Source organism: Maylandia zebra, linkage group LG15 (assembly GCF_041146795.1).
Source record: "Maylandia zebra isolate NMK-2024a linkage group LG15, Mzebra_GT3a, whole genome shotgun sequence".
In the NCBI taxonomy this organism is placed as follows: domain Eukaryota; kingdom Metazoa; phylum Chordata; class Actinopteri; order Cichliformes; family Cichlidae; genus Maylandia; species Maylandia zebra.
In genome coordinates, this window is record NC_135181.1 from 34,185,224 (window position 1) to 34,206,062 (window position 20,839).

The window sequence follows — 20,839 nt, forward strand, 5'->3', positions numbered from 1 at the left end:
GAGATCTTGCGTGGAGCCCCAGATCGAGGGAGATTATCAGTGGTCTTGTATGTCTTCCATTTTCTGATGATTGCTCCCACAGTTGATTTTTTCACACCAAGCTGCTTGCCTATTGTAGATTCACTCTTCCCAGTCTGGTGCAGGTCTACAATACTTTTCCTGGTGTCCTTCGAAAGCTCTTTGGTCTTGGCCATGGCGGAGTTTGGAGTCTGACTGTTTGAGGCTGTGGACAGGTGTCTTTTATACAGATGATGAGTTCAAACAGGTGCCATTCATACAGGTAACGAGTGGGGGACAGAAAAGCTTCTTACAGAAGACGTTACAGGTCTGTGAGAGCCAGAGATTTTCCTTGTTTGAGGTGACCAAATACTTATTTTCCACCCTAATTTATGAATAAATTCTTTACAAATCCTACCATGTGAATTCATGGATTTTTTTTTTCACATTCTGTCTCTCACAGTTGAAGTGTACCTCTGGTGCAAATTACTGACCTCTGTCATCATTTTAAGTGGAGGAACTTGCACAATCGGTGGCTGACTAAATACTTTTTTGCCCCACTGTATCTCCTAAACACAAACACCAAATCATGCACACTGCTCATAAGTAGATGAAGATGAACACACGCACAAAAAAACTACAAATAGGCAAATTAATTAAATGGCCTATTTTATTTTTAAAATGTCCACTAATTAATATTAAAATATGAGCAGTTTAGAAAAGAAAGAATTCAAAATGATGAGTACTAATGTCAAGATAAAAGCAACACTCCTGTACATCACAAGGTAAATGCAGTGTCAAATGAACACCAGTAAAACCAAAAACAACAAGGACAAACAAGGAACAAAAGAAAAGAATAGCCCTTTATTGTTGTTGTACATGTACAACGAAATTCTGGGTGTCCACACCAACTGTGCTGAAACAAAAAAGAAATAGTAGACAGCAGGAAGAAATATAAAACAGGAGAAATAAATACAATCAAGTGGGATATAAAGTATACAAAACAAAAGAATGTATCCAAAAATGAGAGAGAGAATAGGCCCACATTACAAAACAAGATGCAAAATGCTTGGAAGTGGTGCAAAGAGAAGACCGAATAGAGTGGCCTGTGTGTGATTGGCCTGAGTGATGGGGGCTACTCAAACCATGGCTCAGATTGGTGAGGTGGGTGGGGTAGTGTTGTTGACGATCTGAATGGACCAGAGGAAGAAGCTGTTTGTGAGTCTCACTGACTTGAGGAGCCGACCACACCACTGCTGTGTCATCTGCAAACTTCACTATGAGGTTATTGCTGAAATTGGCTTTGCAGTCATGTGTGAGCAGGGTTTAGAGAAATGAGCTGAGGACTCAGCCCTGAGGGGAGCCAGTGTTGTAGATAAAGGATGGATAAACATGTGATGGTGTTGATCCTAACAGATTGAGGTGTGTTAGTATTGAGTTTTTGCAGTATCATCCTTAACTCTGCTGATATCCCACTGAAAGATGAGTCATCCAGGGCTCATTTTCTGGGAAAATCATCACCTGCACCAACTCTCTGTGGCTTTGGAGTTTGCCCATTCTCTGACCCAGGCTAAGGAGACGCTCCAAGCCCTGTTCATCACCTCCACATTCCCAATTCCTCCACCTCGCAGCAGTAGCAGCAGGAAATCCTTTCCACATCACAGTAGCAGTGGACAAGCCTTCCCACGTTGCAGCAGCAGCAGCAGTGACCCAACTCCTTGAGTCCCTCCTCGTTCACATCACCGCCACAGCTAAATCTCACCTCCTGCAGTTCTCGGCCCAACCATTCTTATGGATTTAACCACCATCCTTCTGATCAGCAGATGACCTGCTGAGCTACAGCCACCCCATGAGTGTAACCGTATTAAAAAATGCACACAAATGCTTGGTGGCATCTTTGAGTAACCAGCTACAATGTGGGAAATAGGGCAGTTAGTGATATTCTTCTATTACCGACAGTGAACATCACTCATTCACTCCTGTAGGCTGTGGACTGTTCCTTTCATTAGTGGATATGTTGCCTTTTGATTCATTAAATGAACTCACATCTCTCCGTATACTGCTCCAGTAAGCAAGGTGCAAACATTAAAAATTACCACAGAGGAGAATATTGCTGTTGTTATGAACATCCAGGGTGCTCCACATTTCATATTAATGGCCTGCAGCTCCGACTAATTTTGAAAAACCACCCTGGGGAGCAGGAAGTGTTTAGAGAAGCTTGATTCAATTCACAGGTATTTTACAACAGACTTCAGCTGTCTGTGAAAGGAACTGGATCGATTAGTGGCACAATTCATTCACTCTCCTAACCGCCCCCTTTCCATCAAACTTGCATGACCTATTGCTGGCAGCATCTTGACAGAGCATAGAAGGTTCACAGAGGATATAAGTAGAGGCAGAGGAAACACCACCAGCAGCTACCCTGAACCTTCTACTCTCTCATCGTCTCTGCAGGCGCCAGGCTTACAGGACCTGTGATACCATGAAGGTAGGTGGAAGGCATGAAACGTTTGCAGTATTTTGGTGGAAGGAATTTATTTATTTTTCTTTTAAAACAGGTTTCATTGGAAATTTTTTTTTAAAATATCTGGGCTTTTTGCATCCTCAAAAAAGTGAAATGCATTCTTTCTTGAAAATGTCATTTAGGAAAATGTTATCTTAACTAAACATTTTAATATCTCACTTTCTAAAAGATGAATCAATCAGAAATATCAAAGTAATTTTGGAGATGTCCTCACTAAAAGTTCACTTTTTTCTTTGTATTCACAGATATATTGCATATACACGTTTTTCACTGAGGCTTCACAGTTACTGAGTTAATTATTAAAAGATTTCTTCAAGTGAATATAAAGGCACATATCTGAGTGAGTCGGTCTGTGAGGAAGATGAAGGATGCTGATGACATGATTTGATCATTTCTTTTTTGCTGACAGGGTTTGAAGACTGTCACAATAGCGTATGTACTCACACTTTTATTACTGGCAACATTTATCTCCCAGTCACGGAGCACGCCAAAGGTACGGCTGGTTTGATTTAATTTTTTTCCCCTGTTGAACTGCTTTGTTACAAGATTACCAAAACAATTATTCATATTCTGACAGTATTCTAAAGTCATAAAAATATCTCCAGCTTTGAGCTTCAAATACTATTTCTTCTATAAAGGGCTCATTCCAGCGAAGAAACTGGACCCCGCAGGCTATGCTGTACCTCAAGGGCACCCGTATGTATCTAGCTACTGACATAATAGGAACAGGGTGACGATAAACATTTACTGTCACCATTTATCTATTTATTTAGTTAGTTATGTAAATAAACCATAAAGTTGTTTTTAAAAACATTTTTTCAGAGGGAAGAAGGTTCATCTCAGAGGACCGAAAAGAAGGAGATGTCTACGACACTCTTCACCTAGGTACAATAAAGTATCCTGTAAAATGTAATAACAAATCCATCCATCCATCCATTCGCTTCCGCTTGTCCTTTTCAGGGTCGCGGGGGGCGCTGGAGCCTATCCCAGCTGTCATAGGGCGAGAGGCAGGGTACACCCTGGACAGGTCGCCAGTCTGTCGCAGGGCCAACACACAGGGACAGACAACCATTCGCACTCACATTCATTCGCACATTCACACCTAGTGACAATTTGGATTATCCAATTAACCTATCCTCACAAGCTGCATGTCTTTGGACGGTGGGAGGAAGCCGGAGTACCCGGAGAGAACCCACGCAAACACGGGGAGAACATGCAAACTCCACACAGAAAGACCCCGGCCTGATGTTGGAATTGAACTCAGGACCTTCTTGCTGTGCGGCAACAGTGCTAACCACCGTGCTGCCCTTTGTATAATAAGTAATAACAAATGAATAATTTAAAAAAAAAAAAAGTAAAGAACCTTTAGTCATCATTGGTGATAACCATAACTAATTTGAAAGCAAAATAGCCTCTTGAAAAAAATGAAAATGGTTTTGGATATGTGTGGGCGGGGGGGAAACATTTTGATTGCACAGGGCTTATGGTAAACACTGATGGTGACTTAGACCTCACAGAGTTAACTTTCATTAAGAATGACAAAAAAAAAAAACTTTCCATGTTTATACACAGTAAGTGGTTTTCATGGCGGACCTTGACCTGCAATCACCTTCAGGACTGTGTGTTGTGTTTTCTTGATTGTCAGAGACTCGTAGTCACAACACAGAGAAGCTGACTGTGGACCAGGCTGCTACTGTTCTGCTTAATTTCCTACAGCAAGCTAGAGAGGGAGGTGAGAGCAGAATCTGGACCTATGGGTTCTATATACACGTTTTTCAAATGTATGTTTTTCATGCTTTGAGCATCACAAGATGCCATGATGGCCACTTCAGCTGTTTTTGAGAGAAGGTAGATATTTCTAGAGCTGACTGGGTAACTCATATACTGTACACTGTCATAGTGCAACTCCGACCAAATATACAAAAAAAAATGATTAACTGTCCTTTAATATCTCTGTGAGAAAACAGATGATTTAGGTGTTAGAGTTCAAGTTGTGGGAACTATGGTACTATGGTAGTTGTCAGCATGGCTGTGTCATTGCAGTTTTATGAAGGTTTTTTGCAACACAAATTTGCCTTTATGCCCTAATAAAGAAAAGAGATTGAATTTTTTTTTTTAAATTTGTTCCAGTTCGAATAAACTTCAGATTGTAGTGAAAAGGCAATAATAGAAAAAAAAAAAAAATCTCAAATCTTGTGGCATTTAGTTCAAAATGTGTGTTTTGTTCTTCTTTTTGCTCAATTTCAATTCCATACTTTCTTTTACCGTTCCTCTCTTCTAGCTGATGAAAACGCAGATGAGGTGTATATCCAGGAGCTACCAGTGTGGAAGAGGGAATATTTCTAATGTTTGTATCATTGCCAGACAACCTCTGATTTGTTCTGTGTGGGGGAAAAGGAAGCTGTAAATATAAATTCTCTAAATATGAAATGTGATGTTTTAATAAAAAGAGTTTAATTGAAACTGTTTGGGGCAAATTTTCTACTTTTATGGGCAGTGTTATTTTTCAGGTATATAATCAATCCCTGTAAAACAAAATCAAGAAGCTCCAGATTTCAAAAATATGAATCAAGAATTTAAACAGAACTGAAATTAGGTTACTTGGAAATTCAAGGAAAGATAAGTGTAAACGTGATGATAAATAATAAAATAGAGTACATCAGAATTTTTGCAATATTAGACCACAAGATTACCTTGGAAAACTCAAAACATATACAAACCATTTCAGTCCAGAGTGAAGCAAAGCGTCTTTTGAATCAAATCACGTCATGTAGCTTGTTCCCTTATATTGCCATATTTAAACTACTGTGTAGAGGTGTGTGGTAACACCAAAGTGCACTGTAAAAATTGTGTACTTTAAAAAAAAAAAAAAAAAAAGGGCAATAAGTAGTCGTTAGATTTTGCCCATCACTTTCTTATGTGAAGTGGTAGTTGCATCATCCTAGTGATTCCAAATGTCACTTGTGCAACAAGTCCAATCACAAAAAGTCAGTGGATACTGAGACGCATAGTTTACAGATGTAACCAAATTTTTGCAAAGTCAAATGCTGCAGACCTTCCAACCTCAACTTTTCGGCCTTCAGATTAGCTCAGTGGTCCCTTTGTTCAGTGTAAAGTCCACGTCTGTGTTATACTTCCTGTTTTACTTTGACAGTCCCTCGTCTCATCTCATCGTTTTTGGTTTTGCTTTCTCTAATCTGAAAAATAGTCTTCTAAAATTAAAAGGCTACAGTGTCAAATTCATTGCTCATTCTAAATTGCTCCTAAAGCGCAACCCTCTATCGCTTCATGCAAACAAAAACGAATGGAAAGCCTGTGACAGACACTTTGTTCTACTCAAGTTTATTTTAAATAACTGTAATGTTCAGTTAGCATTTTTCAGACTCTGCTTGACTAAAGTTATTTTGGCGAGCTAGCATTTGAAGACAGATGATAAACTTAGATTTAACCTTTCTACAAACTTTATAAAAAGTTTGTTATGCAGGGTGGACTTTATTGCCTGGCAGCAGAATAAGTGTAACAATTGTTAACAAAAGGTGATGATGTGGGGGGGGGGGGGGGGGGGGGTTCGTCATTACTGTGGTGTAGACTGTGGGGCTAACCAGGCAGTGACCCCCCCCCCCACCGCACACATTTGTCTGTCAAGTCCATCCAACTGTAAAGGCCATAGCTACTCTGGAGCATTTCAGTTTCTTGACTCTCCTGGTTGCTGCTTCTTCCCCTCTGGCACAGCATTGAGCACAAATGGAGATTTGATATTCATCCGGTCCCTCTCGGCCTCCTCATCTTCATCATAGGGTTCATCATCGTCATCCTCAACATCACTGTGGTGGGGCGTGGAATGGATAGAGGCAGAAGGAGAGGGTGGAACCGAGTAGGGCCGGGGATACCGGAAACCCTCCGTCTGTGGAGACAAATGAGCCCAGTCACTGTAAGTCAGTGATTCCTAAACAGATCTGTGAATTTTGCTACGCTAATCTAAAGTTGAAGTAGATGGTTAATTATGATTAGTGTGTGAACTCTTACCAGGTGAGCAGAGGAGCCTAATAAAGTAAAAAGGAAGCTGGCAGGCTGGCCTAGAACCATGAAATGCTCATTTTTATCTGATAATCGCTTAGAAACATTGGATTTAAAAAGCACTCTTAAATACTTAGGAAATTCTTGTTACAGCAGTTGACTTCATCAAGAAAAGAAAACAAACAACAACAAAATGTATATAGTTGTAGTATTTCAGACTCCCAGTTTGCATCCAGTCACAGAACTAACCTTCCTAATCTGTTTATTCAGTCTGTTGGCATCACCAGCTCCACTCCGCTCTCCACAAGAAACTGACAGAAATTCTCCAGAAGTATCTCAGCTCCCTTAGGAAATAGAGGATGCTCACCCCCTTCTTGTATACAGCCTCTGTGTTGGTCTTCCAATTCAGCCTTTTAATGTAGAAGTATCTGGATGTCAACTCCTGCACCACAGCGGCATCTTGTCCTACGATAGACACGGGACGTGTAGCCACCATCTTCGTTTAGATATCCATCACCTTTCTGGTCTTTTCCCACATTCAGAAGCAGAGGATTTCTCTGCTCCAAAAAAATGATCCACCAGTCCTGTGTACTCCTCTTGTTCCCAACATATCCAATCACTACAAAAATCAGTATTTCTGGCGATGTCATGAGCCAGATTTTTACGTCTGATTTTAAGTGGGATGTGTACAAGGACAACAAGAATGGACGCAGCAAGTTCCCCTTGGAGTTGCTGTATTGAACATTAGACAAACTATCTCACATACCGCAGTTTGTCAGTTAGACTGTGATACATGAGATCCTGAGATGTTTACTAACATTTCCTGTATGTCTCTCTTAATCTGACTGAATTGTGTTAAACTTGATAAATAAAACAAGATGACCCTCAGCAAGCATCTAGATGGAAGCAAGGCTTATGTAGAGACCAAATATGAGAGTCGACAATGCAATCAATCTACCTGCCACAATCTGAAGAGGGTCAAGTGATGTTTTCATGGACCATAACAAGTCTCTCAGACTTTCTCACATGTGATGTGAGGGCCGCTGATCATTAGGATCCGATGGCATCAACTTGTTTGGTACAAGAACCACACAGAATTTAGTAACGCCAGTACATTTCTCATGCTTTCAATTAGGTTGTAAATGTAACACAGGATCACAGCTAGCTAGCAAAGGTCCTAGCCTCATGAGAACTGAGGGGAAAGGAAGAATAAAAAAAAAAAAATGTAAAAAAATGAAGTTTTTCTGTTTAACATTTTTTTGTCATTTCCTGCCTCTTTGGGCAAAAAGAGGCCAGCCAAACACACGAGAAAGGCCAGGATGTCCTCTGAGCACAAAAGGGGATCAGACATAATCCCCACAAACAGTAAACTCTTTAAATCACTTCACAAAGCTCTACTTTCTCCTCAACACTTACTCTACATAAAGTTTTGTGCACAACTATGATCAAAATCCCTTGTAAAGGATTCCTTACCTTCAGAGGGGCCATGGGATCCATCTTGAACTTGTCTGGGAAAGCTCTACTAAGGGCCAGGTGACGTGCATGTATGTAGAACTGTCAAACAAGCCAGAAATACATTAAGAACTGAACAAACATTTCAATGAAAGATTTGCAATGTGGGCGTCTGAACTACCACCTCTAAATAATCTTGACCATAAGAATACATCCTTCAGTAACGACGAAAGTAGTTTTAAAGTTGGTGCATGCTTTGTTCTACATATGGACCAATTATGAAATCTTGTATGCTTGTTTTGCAATCATCTTGGAGGTCAGCACGTTATCCTGTTAAAGGAGAGGGTGAACTATATAGCAGATCAATACATGGCACATTGTACCACAGTTCACAGGAGCCACAGCATGGTAGCCCTATATTTGACTTGTGTAAGTGGAATAGCCTAGCACAACCAAAGTTGGCAGCTTGCTGTTCACTGTTGTATACCTGTATCTGGTAAACGGCAAAAGCAGTAATGAAATTGATTATTTATTGGCTGAACCAGAATATAGTTCAGTAGTAGACTCCCGTTTTCTCTGATTGTGTCCTGTTCTGACTTTAATCAAGTAACTATTCAGGGCTTCAGAATCAGAAACCGACCCGTCCCAGGTATCTCCAGTCCAGAAGGTCAGACAGCCTCTCAGTTCGGTTGCGCTGGATGATACGCTGCCGCCGAGACTGCTGGCAGAAACTGAACATGAACTGAGTTAGCTGGTTGCAGGACTCCTCAGCAGAACGGAAGCGTCGGTCCACTATATAGATACCTGACAGAGAGGAGGAGGGGGGAAAGAACATAATCCATAAGGATGAACACACATAATTCACAGTGTTTGTGCACCCATGAGTGTGAATGCACTCACACACCATATGCAGCAGGGTCCGACACGTGCTCCTCCATGAAGCAACCAAAACCTGACAAATTGGTGGTCACACTAGGAATGCCCATTACAGTACACTCACCTGGAGAACAGAAGACAGAAGCCCTAAACAATATGCACAGGGGAAGTATAAAGCATTTGTGTAGAAACATGTATGCCTGGCTACAACATGAGGATGGTCAGTCTACCAGGTGTGTAGCCCCATGGTTCATAGTAGGAAGGGAACACTCCAAGGTTACAACCACGGACAAAATCCTCGTAGTCCATTGGCAGCAGAGGACTAGTCGAGGACAAGAACTCCGGGTGGAAAACAACCTGAGAGGGTGACACACAGATAAGAGTTGCCCATGTCCTTATTTGGCAGCATAGCACAAATTAAAACATAAAAGTTAAGCCAGTTTGTTTGTTTTTAATAACTACAAGTTAATAGATTAAAGACCAACTGTGTAGTCACAGTAGATCTCTCCACATTTTAGATATATATTTTAAAAATTAATATCTATCTCCATCAATAGAGAGATCGAGAGATCTTATCACACCTGACATGGCTGACATAATGTTTTGTTTACCTTGACACGGTCGTTCCTGGAGTTGAAGAGGCCAACACGTCTGATGTTGGACAGGATGGGATCTGCTGAGTCGTCCAGCATGTTGTGAGTGGTTACTGGAGGGAGGCTGTGCCTCTGCAAGCCAAGAGGTTAAAGTATGCGATTAGGATAGATAAACATAAAAGTGAGGAATTCAATTGACCCCTGAGTGATTTTAAAAAGTGCCTGGTGACCAGGCCCTTAGGCAATGGGGTCCAGTCAGATGCAGCCCAAAGAAGCTACACTGGCTTCCCTCCAGTAGGTCCACCACCTGCAGGTTAGGGTTAGAAGGCGCTATAGGCATTGGGTACATTGTGTGACAGGCGATGTTCAAAGGCAAAGGCTCTACAGGAGGGCGGTGGTCCAGTCTCCAGATACCAGGGCTGGCTATTAGGAAATAAAACATCACATCTCTGGTGGAATTGAAGCCTGAGCTTGTGAGAGGTTGAGAGATATCAACTAGATATAGTCAGGATCTGGAACCATCCTTGGCAGGAGCTGGACTCTGTTCTAGTCCAGAGCTGCCCTAAGATGTTAGGAGGAATCTGGTATCAGGCATCGAAACCAGAGGAGAAGATACGGACCCATCATCTCATGTGGAATGTGAGATTTCTTCACAGTAACGTGGATGAATTGGTGGCCCTGGCATCAGTGGGCATCTTATCCGTCCAATTAACCACACTAACACCAAAAAGTAAGACAGTCCATGTTTATCTGCATCTAATCCAGGCTGACCAAGGAGAGCAGAAATAAGACAAGGGGGGGGGGGGGGTCTGGCTGTGTTTCTGAATGATAAGTGTCCAGAGTTACACCATCTAACTATCAAAAAGAAACTCTGCAGTAAGGACATTGAGCTGGTAAGCTAGTAGAATGAGGCCGTATTATCTACTGTGGGAGTGTACATATGTTATCGTGATAACATGTCTTCCTTCTCTCGCCCCAACCAGTTGCAGCAGATGGCCCCGCCCCTCCCTGAGCCTGGTTCTGCCGGAGGTTTCTTCCTGTTAAAAGGGAGTTTTTCCTTCCCACTGTCGCCAAAGTGCTCATAGGGGGTCATATGATTGTTGGGTTTTACTCTGCATGTATTATTGTAGGGTCTACCTTACAGCAACTGTTGTGATTTGGTGCTGTATGAACTTCAATTGTAGATTGAATAACTGCATGTGCCGCACTCTCTGCTAATACTGCGACAGCCTGCGATGTTATCCACACTGTTAACAGCAGACTACAAAAGGACCCACAAATTAAATGAACAGAGCAAGATGACAATTTAAAAAAATAAAATTGTATTATGTTATATGAAATTCAAAATAAAATATTCCAGCATAGCTTTAACATTTGAGTCAAAATGAAAGTTATATCTTTAAAGTTGTTGAAATAAGTTATCCTGAAATTTGTATGTGCCTAAATGTAATAGTGGCGCAACCATAAACATGGCCCTTTATGTAGTAAAAAGGTCGTTTCTGTCTGGTTGAAAAGATCCCAATTTCCACATCATTTTACAGATATTAACATTTTCTTATCAAGAGTGTCACCTTAGGTGTAAAGATTTCAGCTGAACACAGTTTGTCTTGGGAAACAATACACTGGTACAATTTACTGATATTAATCTTTCTAAGTCATCATCAATAAGGACTAATGGTAGTCAGTTACTTGAAAGAGGGGAAGTAGAATTAAAGATTATTTCACGCACACACGCACACACGCACACGCACACCTGTGTGGCGTAGATGGCTCTCTTCATAATGGTGAAGTCATCTCGGTCCAAAATGTTGTTGAGATCAGGGATCTGCCCTCTAATGAAAGAAGACATACATACATCATCATCATCATCGATCTGCAAATTTACACAACACTTTGATATCAACATCAAATACCTCAGCAAGTAGAAATACTTACTTTAACAGAGCATCATACAGCTTTTTACCAAATTTCTCCTTAACAGCATGAGCTGTATCCCTGTTAAAAGCAAAGGAAATCTATCACCACTGCAGTTGTTAGTTTGAAGCACCAACAGTAACAGAAAATCATTATTATTTAGAGTTTAAGAGTTAAAGCAGGGAAGGAGCAAAGTTCCTAAGTTGCATTTTTGCTGAACCATGCCCACCTTGGCAACCACTCATGAGGAAGTACACATTTTTTTTTAAATCAATGTTGGATAATGACGAGTCTTTCAGTACAGCTTCCTAATGGAGGTAAACACTTTGTTCAGGCTGCAGTTAAATCAGGTTTGTGTTTCAAATCAGATCAATACCAGGCTGTCTCAAACTGTCTGCTATTTACAAGTGAAGATTGGATTTGTCTGATGTGTCGTGGCTGCCCAGAAAGGTCGATAAGCCCAAGCTTGAAGCAATAAATGTTGTGCAGGTGATCACCACAAACAGGTGGCGAACAGCTACACGAGAAGTTCAGGGAACTTGAGCATCAGTAGCGCCTAAAAATAAATTCTCCTAACAACACTCCTTTGTCTCATTCATTAGTGCACTTTCTTCCTTATTACCTGTTGGCATACAGCCTCTGCTTTTGCATGGCAACAACAACATGGCAGAGACAACTTAGAAGGCCCTGCAATTCCCAGGCTCCATTTCAGATTTCATTCATGTGCCGTTCTTTATAGCCTTCTTCTAAATTGGGAGGCAGATGCACTACAACCTGTGGGATTTACAATTTTGCCAAAAACTGCAGCTCCCCAAGTGATCAGTGAGGGAGAAAAATCCCAACAGATTTCCAGATCCCCCCCTCCCCGGGTATTGTTCATCACATTTAGAGTATATAATGAAAAAAAAAAAAATGGATGTACTGTACAGAATTATTTAATTGCTACAAATAATCAGCAAAGCAGGACGTACCAAAGCTGTTTACGTACTGCCTGCCCCTTCAGTGACTCCACATTGAAGTTGTTAGTTTTCGCTGGCATGATGAAGAAAACTACGACCGTCACATCGTTTCGGTGGACCTGCAGAGACGGTGACGATAGGTTTCCATTAGATGTGTACAACACAACACTACCAAAAAGGCACAAAACAAACACGGCCTCACCCGCAGCAGATAGTTCAGTCTGGACAGTGATTCAAGGAAAATATCTGCTCCTTTGTTTGAGAACTCATAGCGCCCAGCAATGAAGAAGATGAGGGTTTTATCCAAGTTGAAGTCCAGGTGACTACCGAGATAATAAAGATTAATAAAATGAAATTTTCGATTCATTTTATGAAGTACAACAAACTTCGAGAGCTGCCAGGACTACTTTTTAATAAAGCAACAAACCCATAGAAGTGTCCCCTGATAAACTCCTGGATTTGGGCCTTGTTGGTGGAGTGCAGGTTTTGAAACTCATGCATGGCTGAGAACTTCTTCACATTCAGCCCATTTGGGGTGACCACATCTGTACCAACAAAGGAAAAGATGGTTTTATTCATTTTCCGTTGACAGCGGTATCAAAATTACTTTGTGTTTAGCTTCAACATTTTATTTCAAACTTGAAGGTATTTTTGCCATCAATCCCTGGAATACAGTTGTGTGACTGTGTGAACATCATACAGAAACTGATTACTTCAAGTTACTGTTGCTAGTTATCACTACAAATGAGTCAATCATGATATGTATTTATCTACAGGACTGTAGTGTGATTTGTAAAAACATTTCTTGCATGACTGTGTTGCATGGATCGTCAGAAAACCAATAGACAACGTAAAACTACGTTCTTGTGGAGATAGTATAGTGAAAAATTTCCACCTGGTTTCCTGTGCAGCATGTGGTTGGCCTCCACAGCAGTGATCTGAGAGACTGTCGTGAAGACGTGAGCACAGTGAACTGCTGCTCTCTCTAAGCAGTATCGGTGGTAGATCTGCCTCTCACCAGCCTCCTTGTCAATGTTAAACTGCCACACACAATTTTTAAAAACAGAAAAAACAAAAACATTCATTTTACTTTACAAAACCTGTTTAATTATCAAGCTTTTTTTTTTTTTTTTTAAACCTGCCCAGAGCAGCAGAATATTTTTCTGAATGCCTTTTTTTACCAAATATATTTGCTGTAACAAGAGGAGCCTACAGAGGGTCTACTTTTCTCATCTGAATGTTTTTGTTGCAATTATTTTAAAAAAGAAAATATTATTCATATTATCGCTTGTGGATATAATGCTGGAGTGGACAGAGGGTGAAGACTAGGCAAAAGACAGGAGAAGTGGAAGAATAGAAGGGACAAAAAAAAGAGGGAGAGATAGATGCAAACAGACGTGCTTCCTCTGTAACAAAGTACACCAACGATACAACACCTAAAAGACAAAACAGAGGGAGGTACACAAACAAATACAGAGTTATGCTGTGTGTGGATGCGAGCGTGCATACATGTTTAAATGAGCAAGAGAGGACACGAGTGTCCGAGTATGAGCGTTTGTCATGAAACATACTGGGAAAATGAGGATGAGACTGCACCAGTTTAGTTCACCGCATCCTCATTAATCCTACAAGGCAAGATCTCGACTACCCTCGTGGGACCACAAAAAGGTTTGGTTATAACAGCATGTATAATTATCCATTTCAGGCATAGTTGAGCATAAACAAGAGCATAATAAAATATTGCATTTCATTTATTCAATTAAATGAATTTAAAAAAAAAATCTCTTTTAAAGTTCATTTACAGTTTGTAAGTCTGGAAATGATCCTGCTTTGTTTTACCACATTGGCTGCATTTTCTGACTCAGTTAACAAGATTCCATCGACAGAATAAGTGATGGTCCTAAGAATCATCTGTCAATTATCCATTCGGTCAAGGAGTAACCTTTAGCTCCACATTGACCTTTAGCTTGTGTGGCCAATTACAAACATTGCATTGACATCTCCAAATGTAGCTCAACATTACTAATGATGCTCTAAGTAGTCCTAAAAGAGCTAAACCTTTAAATATGAGCATAAATCTTATGGCTGGTCATTGTAGGCAGAGAGGCGCGAGTGTGAGTTGCACGCGTATTTTGTGATGGACGTGGGGTGCCAGGAGACAGACTCTTAAGAACTTTGCTTTTTGTTCTGTTTTCATAGGTACACTGCAATAGGCCTCAGCATGCTGTGGGCTTCTCTTCTTCGCTCACTTTTTGCATTTCATATTGTAGTGTAAAGGCCGTGCAATATGAAATATAAGATTACTATTGTGATTTGATAATATAAATAACATGCCTACTGTAGTGCCCCTATGTTTACAAACACTGATGTTTTCCCCCTTCTATTAGGGTCAAAAGGATTTAAGTACTACCCAATTCAACTATCTGAAATTTATTTATAATGAATCTAATATGCACATTGTAGGCAACATATCAGCTGTAAAGATCAAGCTCTGATTCACAATAAAACATTGACAAATTTCCCTGCCTGTATTATTAACTAGAGTCATAAGAAGGGAATGGCTTGGTGTCCATGACAGTTATAGGCCAACTACAAACAGTGTTACTATGTGTCTGTTTGCTGTAAGGCAGTTCTCTTGTTCTCTCACCTTGTCCAGGTTGTTGTAAAAGTCAGTGTTCCCAGCACAAAGGTATCTTCCCAGCAGGGTGGCATGTGTTGTGAATACTGTCGCCATTGGAATTTTGCGTGAGCGAGAGAGAATAAGTCCAGGACCTGCCTGCCATTCATGGAAGTGACTGATGACATTAGGTTTGTCTCCAAGGTGGTCTGTCAACTAAAAACACAAAAGAAAGCTGCCATGTTTACTTATGCCAACCATCTCAGTGATGCATATTGAGATTTATTTATTTTTATAAATCCAAAACTCAGCATAGGAGCCAACAAGACAATTAGGTTCACTTATAATGCACCTCTTTGAAGAACCATGCAATAAGGGAGCCCAAAATGAGCGAGTCATTGGCTTCTCGGTCATGGAAGGGCAGACCAACGTTGCAGGTGTCCCAAAGGTCCCCTTTCCAGCGGTCCAGGTTCCAGGCTGCTGAGCCTATGTCAAACAGGATTACGTAGGGGCTGCCCTCAATCAGCCAGCGACCAAAATGAACCTGCATTAAAAACAAGTTCAGCTTTATTAGGGACACTTTCAGATTTAAGTGCCTCTGTGCTTCTATCCCAGGATATGCATTCAGTTTCATGGCAACAGTTTTAGCCTGAGGTTAGCCTAACCCTAACCCTACTTAGGGCGTAGGTGGTATGAAGATTCTGGTTATATCCACTTTGCTAAGAGAAATTTTGGATGCATGCATTTGAAGTATAAAGTGATCACTATATTGTGTTGTTTTTTTGCATGACAGCAATATACAGCCAAGTTGTGTTCTTACAAACACATTTTCTATCTGCTCTTAAAGTTAGACAATATAACTTAGGGATCATTTTAAACATCTCCAAGGAGCCTTGCAGCTTTAGTGTAGCTTTTTACTAAAGTCATGCTAATTGTTATTTCCTTAAATGTATTCTGACAGTCTGATCTGCAACTGTCTCATCAGCATATGTGCACCCTCTAGTGGTCAAACACGCATTTGGCATCTGAGCCTCCTGCGTAACTACCATTCAGTGACCATCCTCATCCAGCAATCACATCATTCCCATCATACACAGCGTACATCCAGGGCAGCCCAAACTGTATGACAGTGATATTCATCATTTCACAATGATGAATAACTAATTTCATGGGTGAGAACCCCCAGACCCACTAGTCCCCTTTATGGTTAAGCAAATTGTATGCCTGTCAACTCAGTAGGTTTTGGTGTGTCAACTGGTACACAGATAATCTTTCCTCTCCCATCCCTCACCTGGCAGCCGTTGTGGATGAGGGCATCCATGGCCTTCCTGATGGCAGGATTTGGTGGCTCACAGCTCTCCACCTGAGTCTTGAAGTTGTGCTCGAAGTATGGTCCCATCATGTAGTAGTTGTCTCCCCATTCATCCACAGTGATCTTAGCCTTGGTCTGGATGACTGTGTAGATTCCCCCAACTATAGTGACACACAGGGCAAGTGAAAAGACCTGAAGTCACTGCAAAAGGTTTCAAACTTTTGACTTGACTTGTCTTTTAAAAATTCTTGTAAAAAGTCCAATAGGAACCAGTCTGTATGTTCACAGACTCCTAACACATTACTACAGTAATCTGTGGAGGGGGGGGGGAAAAAAAAAAAAAAAAAAAAAAAAAAAAAGACTGTCAGTGTTTGAAAGAAAAGGGTAAACACTTTTAACTGTTGCAAGCCAATAGTGCTACAATTTGCCACTTTTCCTAACCAGTCTGGTTAAGAAATGGCGTTAAAGATCGCCGTTTAATTAGTCAGAAAAAAGGGGGTGGGGTGGGGGGCGCCTTCAACACCCCTTCTGAGTGGCGGAAAAAAGGGCAGTTTTCCCGGTCTTTGAACGCCGCTTTTTTCTGCCACCCACAAAAACTGCGTTCATTGCGCAGCTACGTGACGTAAAAAGCGATCTGTCGGAGTCAACGCCATTTTTACGTTAATTCTTAATCCAGTTATTTATTTTGAACTTTAACTATTTGATGCAGAACACCTGATTATTCTGTAAATAGTTTTAAATGGTTATATAAAAACGCCTGAGGCCTTGCTACATTTTTAGGAAAGTAGTTTCTATATAACTTTGTTTGCAAAACTTGTGCATAATTTCTTTTACATTTACAATTTCTTTTGCTTTTCAAGTTCTGAAAATGATTTGTCAAACATGTTTGTAGTTTTTGCAGTTAAAAAAAAAAAGAAAAAAAAGAAGTGTAACTTTTCCTAACCTCATATTATTTGTGTGTTGATTTTAGAGGTAATACAGTACGTCAAAATGAAAAGAAAAACCCCCCAAATCAAACAAGGAGTGCTGACAAGAATTATTTTAAACAAGGCAAGGTAAACAGTTTTAAAAATGTGAAATATACAAGGTAAAATCAAAAGTATTGAAAAAATGGCCAATTAAACCCCAGAGGGTTAAGTTTCTGAGTATCATTGGGGTGAATTTGCTGGAATGTCAACTGAAAGACTGAAAACTGGTTTGAGTGCTTTCTGACTTGCTAATGCCCTCTCTGCAGAATGACTGATTTCAAATTGCTCAAGAAGCAGCCTTATAACCGGTTACAGACTGATGGGCAACAAAAATTGCTTCCTCATAATTTTGATTTCCATCTTCATTGGCATTAGGTGAACAGACACCTGAATGATAATTAAACTACTGCTACTTCTATAGCTGTTCACATTTCCAGATCAGTTAATCAAATGCATTTAGTAGCAGCAACTGGCTGCTTTTCAGTCTCCTAATTCCTATGGAAGTATGAAAGATGTTCCTAGTTTTTCTATACAGTGTTTTTGCTTTTGGTTTACTTTTGTTAAATAACCTCTTATTATGTGCAGAGACATAATCCAGATTGTCATTTAAAAATACACAAAAATGGAAAGAAAGACACAAAACATACCTACATACATACATTATCATCAGCTGTTCAGTCATTTAGTCAAACACTAAATCACTGAAAATAGTCAGGGGCCATCAATTGCTTTAACAGATCTTTTATACAAACCCATTTTGACCAGGAGCTGATATTGCACTGGTGCCATTTGTAGCAGACACAAAATTTCTGGTTTGTAGGGGTCAAAGCACATGTGGTAATGTTTTTCAGTCTCACTAGGCAGCATAAAGACAAATACTGATATTATCACCAAAACATTCAGTGGAGAATGACGTCTGAGCTGCATCAGAGAGCAGGGATCATATAAACAGTAAAGCCAGAGAAAACAGCAGAGTGCCTGATAACCTCTGAACCTTAATGTTCAAATTAATATTTACATTTTTAGATTCATTAATTTGAAATTAAAGGTAATTAAACACAACATGAAACAATGTGCTATTGTCACATCTTTAAAAAAAAAAGTTGCAGTTTCCATATCCAACTTCAATCCAAACTGCCAGTAAGAGTGAATAAACAGGCAGCAGAAATCTTCACTATGCATAAAATGTTCTCAGTGATTCGAGGCAAAAGCCACAATTAGTACTGTAACACGACACCTGCTGTCCACATGCAAACCAATTCAATATTCAGTCATTTTATCTTTTTTGTGTTTAGGACACTACATGAGCATCAGCTTAATGTTTAACTCTTCAGAGGGAGCACACTCAGTGCAATATTTGCTCTTCAAGGGGCAAAGAGTGACTCTTTCATAAAATATTACTAATATTAACAGACAGAGGGGGTTTTTTTAAACAGGAAATTGTCACATGGCATGTATTAGAGATACAAATTAAAGTGATGTTTAAACTGAAATACTGATACTTTAAAGATACACATTTGTTACTGTTCATTATGGTTTCACAAGTTTTTTTTAATTCCTTTGATTCATAGATATTTATACATTCTGTATATTGTTTTTCTAGCCACAAGAGTAATTAAAAAAAAAAACAAATATATACACGCACACTGAAATATATTGACTCAAACACATTAATATGAGCTAACTGATTCAAATGAAATAAATACTACAATGATACATCCAGTGTTTTACTGTATAAAATGGAAATAGAAGTAATACAGTTCTGATGAAACTGACCTTTGTTGGTGACCTCCCAGGAGACTTCGAAGAGCAGCAGGTCCTCCACAGGCAGCTCGTCCTCCTCCCAGGCCGGCAGCACCCCGGTCAGGGATGTCATGGAAAGCGAACGGGACAGAGGCATCTTACAGTTTCTGGGGGTCCAACAAACGTCACTGTTGGGAAGAAGCTCCGCTTAATCTCAATGTAGGACCTTCGAACCTGTTGTGGCTAGAGGCCAGAAAGAGCTTTCCTCTCCGAAGGCAAAGATGAGACTTATTAAAAAAAGAAAAAAAAAAAAAAAGTCACGAGGGCAAAGCACTTCCACCCCGCCTACCTTCCATAATCATGTCAGGGTGAAAGGTTTGGTTTTGGGGTTGTGTGTGATAAAAACAAACTGCAGCTGTGTGCTCAGTCTTACTATTCATTTATTTATTTATTTATCTCTCTGAGGAGTGAAGGCCTAAAGTGATCAATCCGCTTTAGGCTGACTCCATGTTAGCTTAAAAGTGTTGTTTTTAGAGCAGATACTAAAAAACACCTTTACATTCCACTCAATACAACCAAATAAGGATTCTACAAACTACTGAACATCTACAGGGAAATTTCCTCGCTCACGCAAAAAACAGAATAAGGCCTGTTTTCGCCCCTTAGTAGTGTCAAACTCCAGAAAAGTCAGATATTATATCAGCGGAAGCTGTTCACTCCTGAGTCAACTATATTAGCTAGCATGCACATGTGCTCCGTGAGGAACCACCCTGCTGCTGCTCAACAAGGCAGAGTTGATTAGCAAAGGTGCAGCAGCTTGTGCCAATCTGACACTTCTCTCCTTAAACCTTACCAAAAAAAACTCACCCCAACTACTTTTATCTAATTAAGACTATTTTTGTAATGGTTTGTACTAAGGAATGATTTTGTAATCTGAATTTCTAAAACCAATAAAAGCAAAAATCAAAATTTGTAAAATAATTTGTATCTAACTGAGACTCTTTGCAGGCCTCAATGAGCTCTTACACTGGCTGACTGATTTATGTAGCTTTTTTTCATCTTTGTGACCAGTCAAAGTGCTTTAGTCTACCAGCCACATCTAACCATACATCTATGCGGACTTCCTGGTGAGAACATACCCCTAGGCAGCAGTTTTTGATATGGGCAACATGGGCGGTTCCCCAGGGCAGCATCATGGCATCTGCAAAAAAAAAAAAAAAAGAAAGTTGCTCGCCCTTCTGTTTGCAAGGTGCGCCTGCTGCTTACAGGAGGAGAGGGGCGGGCCGGCTGGAGCGGCATCTAACGACCAGCTTGCAAAATAAAACAAAAATAAAAACAAACCAACAAACTAGGGCTTTCAATGTAAACGCCGTTGTCACGATTAATGCTATTAAAATTTTCAACGCAATTAATCCATTTGGAGCGCAGAATGACTCAAAATCCCTGAAATGTCTCTGTCAATGCATTTCGGGCACTTTGTCCAAAGTTTTGTCCATTCTGTGCTGCAGATGGTTTGATTGCGTTAAATTTTTTAATCTTGATGAGGGCATTAACGCGTTAACGTTGGCAGCCCTACAACAAGCGCCCTAGGGTTTGATTAGAGCGTGGAATATTCTTCTTATGAGGGAAACTGATAATCACTGCACTGCAAAAAGCTATGTGCTTTACAGATAACTGGGAAACTTTCTGGGAAAAGTCTGGTGTTGTTAGGTGAGGCAGCATCCATCCCACTTTGAATGGAGTGCTTTCATTTCCACCCAATATGTAACTATCCAGAGTTGGGACCATGAAGCAGAGCTGCAGTCTTACACACCTCTGTGCAACTTCTTTCCTCTTCCATGTACAAAGATAGGCAGAGCCTTCGGCT

General features: G+C 40.3%; 2 protein-coding genes across 6 annotated transcripts; one reads left to right on the plus strand and one right to left on the minus strand.

The window, feature by feature from the left end:
• Positions 1-2,434: 2,434 nt before the first annotated feature.
• On the plus strand, positions 2,435-4,958 carry spx (spexin hormone). Its single transcript, XM_014409321.4, has 6 exons — positions 2,435-2,485; positions 2,931-3,014; positions 3,160-3,217; positions 3,344-3,406; positions 4,167-4,253; positions 4,803-4,958. Exons 1-6 carry the CDS (start codon positions 2,480-2,482, stop codon positions 4,865-4,867), a joined length of 363 nt encoding a protein of 120 aa, XP_014264807.3. The 5' UTR covers positions 2,435-2,479; the 3' UTR covers positions 4,868-4,958.
• Positions 4,959-5,381: 423 nt separating this feature from the next.
• Positions 5,382-20,087, minus strand: gys2 (glycogen synthase 2). 5 transcript variants are annotated; one of them, XR_013093254.1, is made up of 18 exons: positions 19,006-19,794; positions 16,241-16,422; positions 15,302-15,493; positions 14,980-15,165; positions 13,228-13,372; positions 12,760-12,877; positions 12,535-12,655; positions 12,345-12,451; positions 11,395-11,454; positions 11,213-11,291; positions 9,478-9,591; positions 9,097-9,223; positions 8,895-8,990; positions 8,631-8,794; positions 8,012-8,092; positions 6,788-7,003; positions 6,548-6,597; positions 6,286-6,425 (listed from the first exon to the last, which is right to left on the minus strand). XR_013093254.1 is itself a non-coding variant. In XM_004564759.6 (17 exons), exons 2-17 carry the CDS (start codon positions 19,127-19,129, stop codon positions 6,207-6,209), a joined length of 2,115 nt encoding a protein of 704 aa, XP_004564816.3. In that variant the 5' UTR covers positions 19,130-19,259; positions 19,999-20,087; the 3' UTR covers positions 5,382-6,206. The 5 variants fall into 5 exon arrangements, 2 of the variants coding, with proteins under 2 accessions (XP_004564816.3, XP_076730437.1); XM_004564759.6 differs by lacking the exons at positions 6,548-6,597; positions 6,788-7,003 and adding an exon at positions 19,999-20,087 and having other exon boundaries at positions 5,382-6,425; positions 19,006-19,259; XM_076874322.1 differs by lacking the exons at positions 6,548-6,597; positions 6,788-7,003 and having other exon boundaries at positions 5,382-6,425; positions 19,006-19,259; positions 19,406-19,793.
• Positions 20,088-20,839: the final 752 nt, after the last annotated feature.

What these genes read in the sequence shown, in the direction of transcription:
- gys2 (XM_004564759.6), bottom strand. Translation starts at nt 19,129, where the DNA reads ATGCCTCTGTCCCGTTCGCTTTCCATGACATCCCTGACCGGGGTGCTG. An exon ending in GAGCCATCTACGCCACACAG is followed by an intron (nt 9,592 to 11,212) that starts GTGTGCGTGTGC and finishes CTTGGCTTGCAG; the next exon opens with AGGCACAGCCTCCCTCCAGT. An exon ending in GTCGGACCCTGCTGCATATG is followed by an intron (nt 8,795 to 8,894) that starts GTGTGTGAGTGC and finishes CCTCTCTGTCAG; the next exon opens with GTATCTATATAGTGGACCGA.
- spx (XM_014409321.4), top strand. An exon ending in GCTGTACCTCAAGGGCACCC is followed by an intron (nt 3,218 to 3,343) that starts GTATGTATCTAG and finishes ACATTTTTTCAG; the next exon opens with AGGGAAGAAGGTTCATCTCA. An exon ending in CTACGACACTCTTCACCTAG is followed by an intron (nt 3,407 to 4,166) that starts GTACAATAAAGT and finishes CTTGATTGTCAG; the next exon opens with AGACTCGTAGTCACAACACA.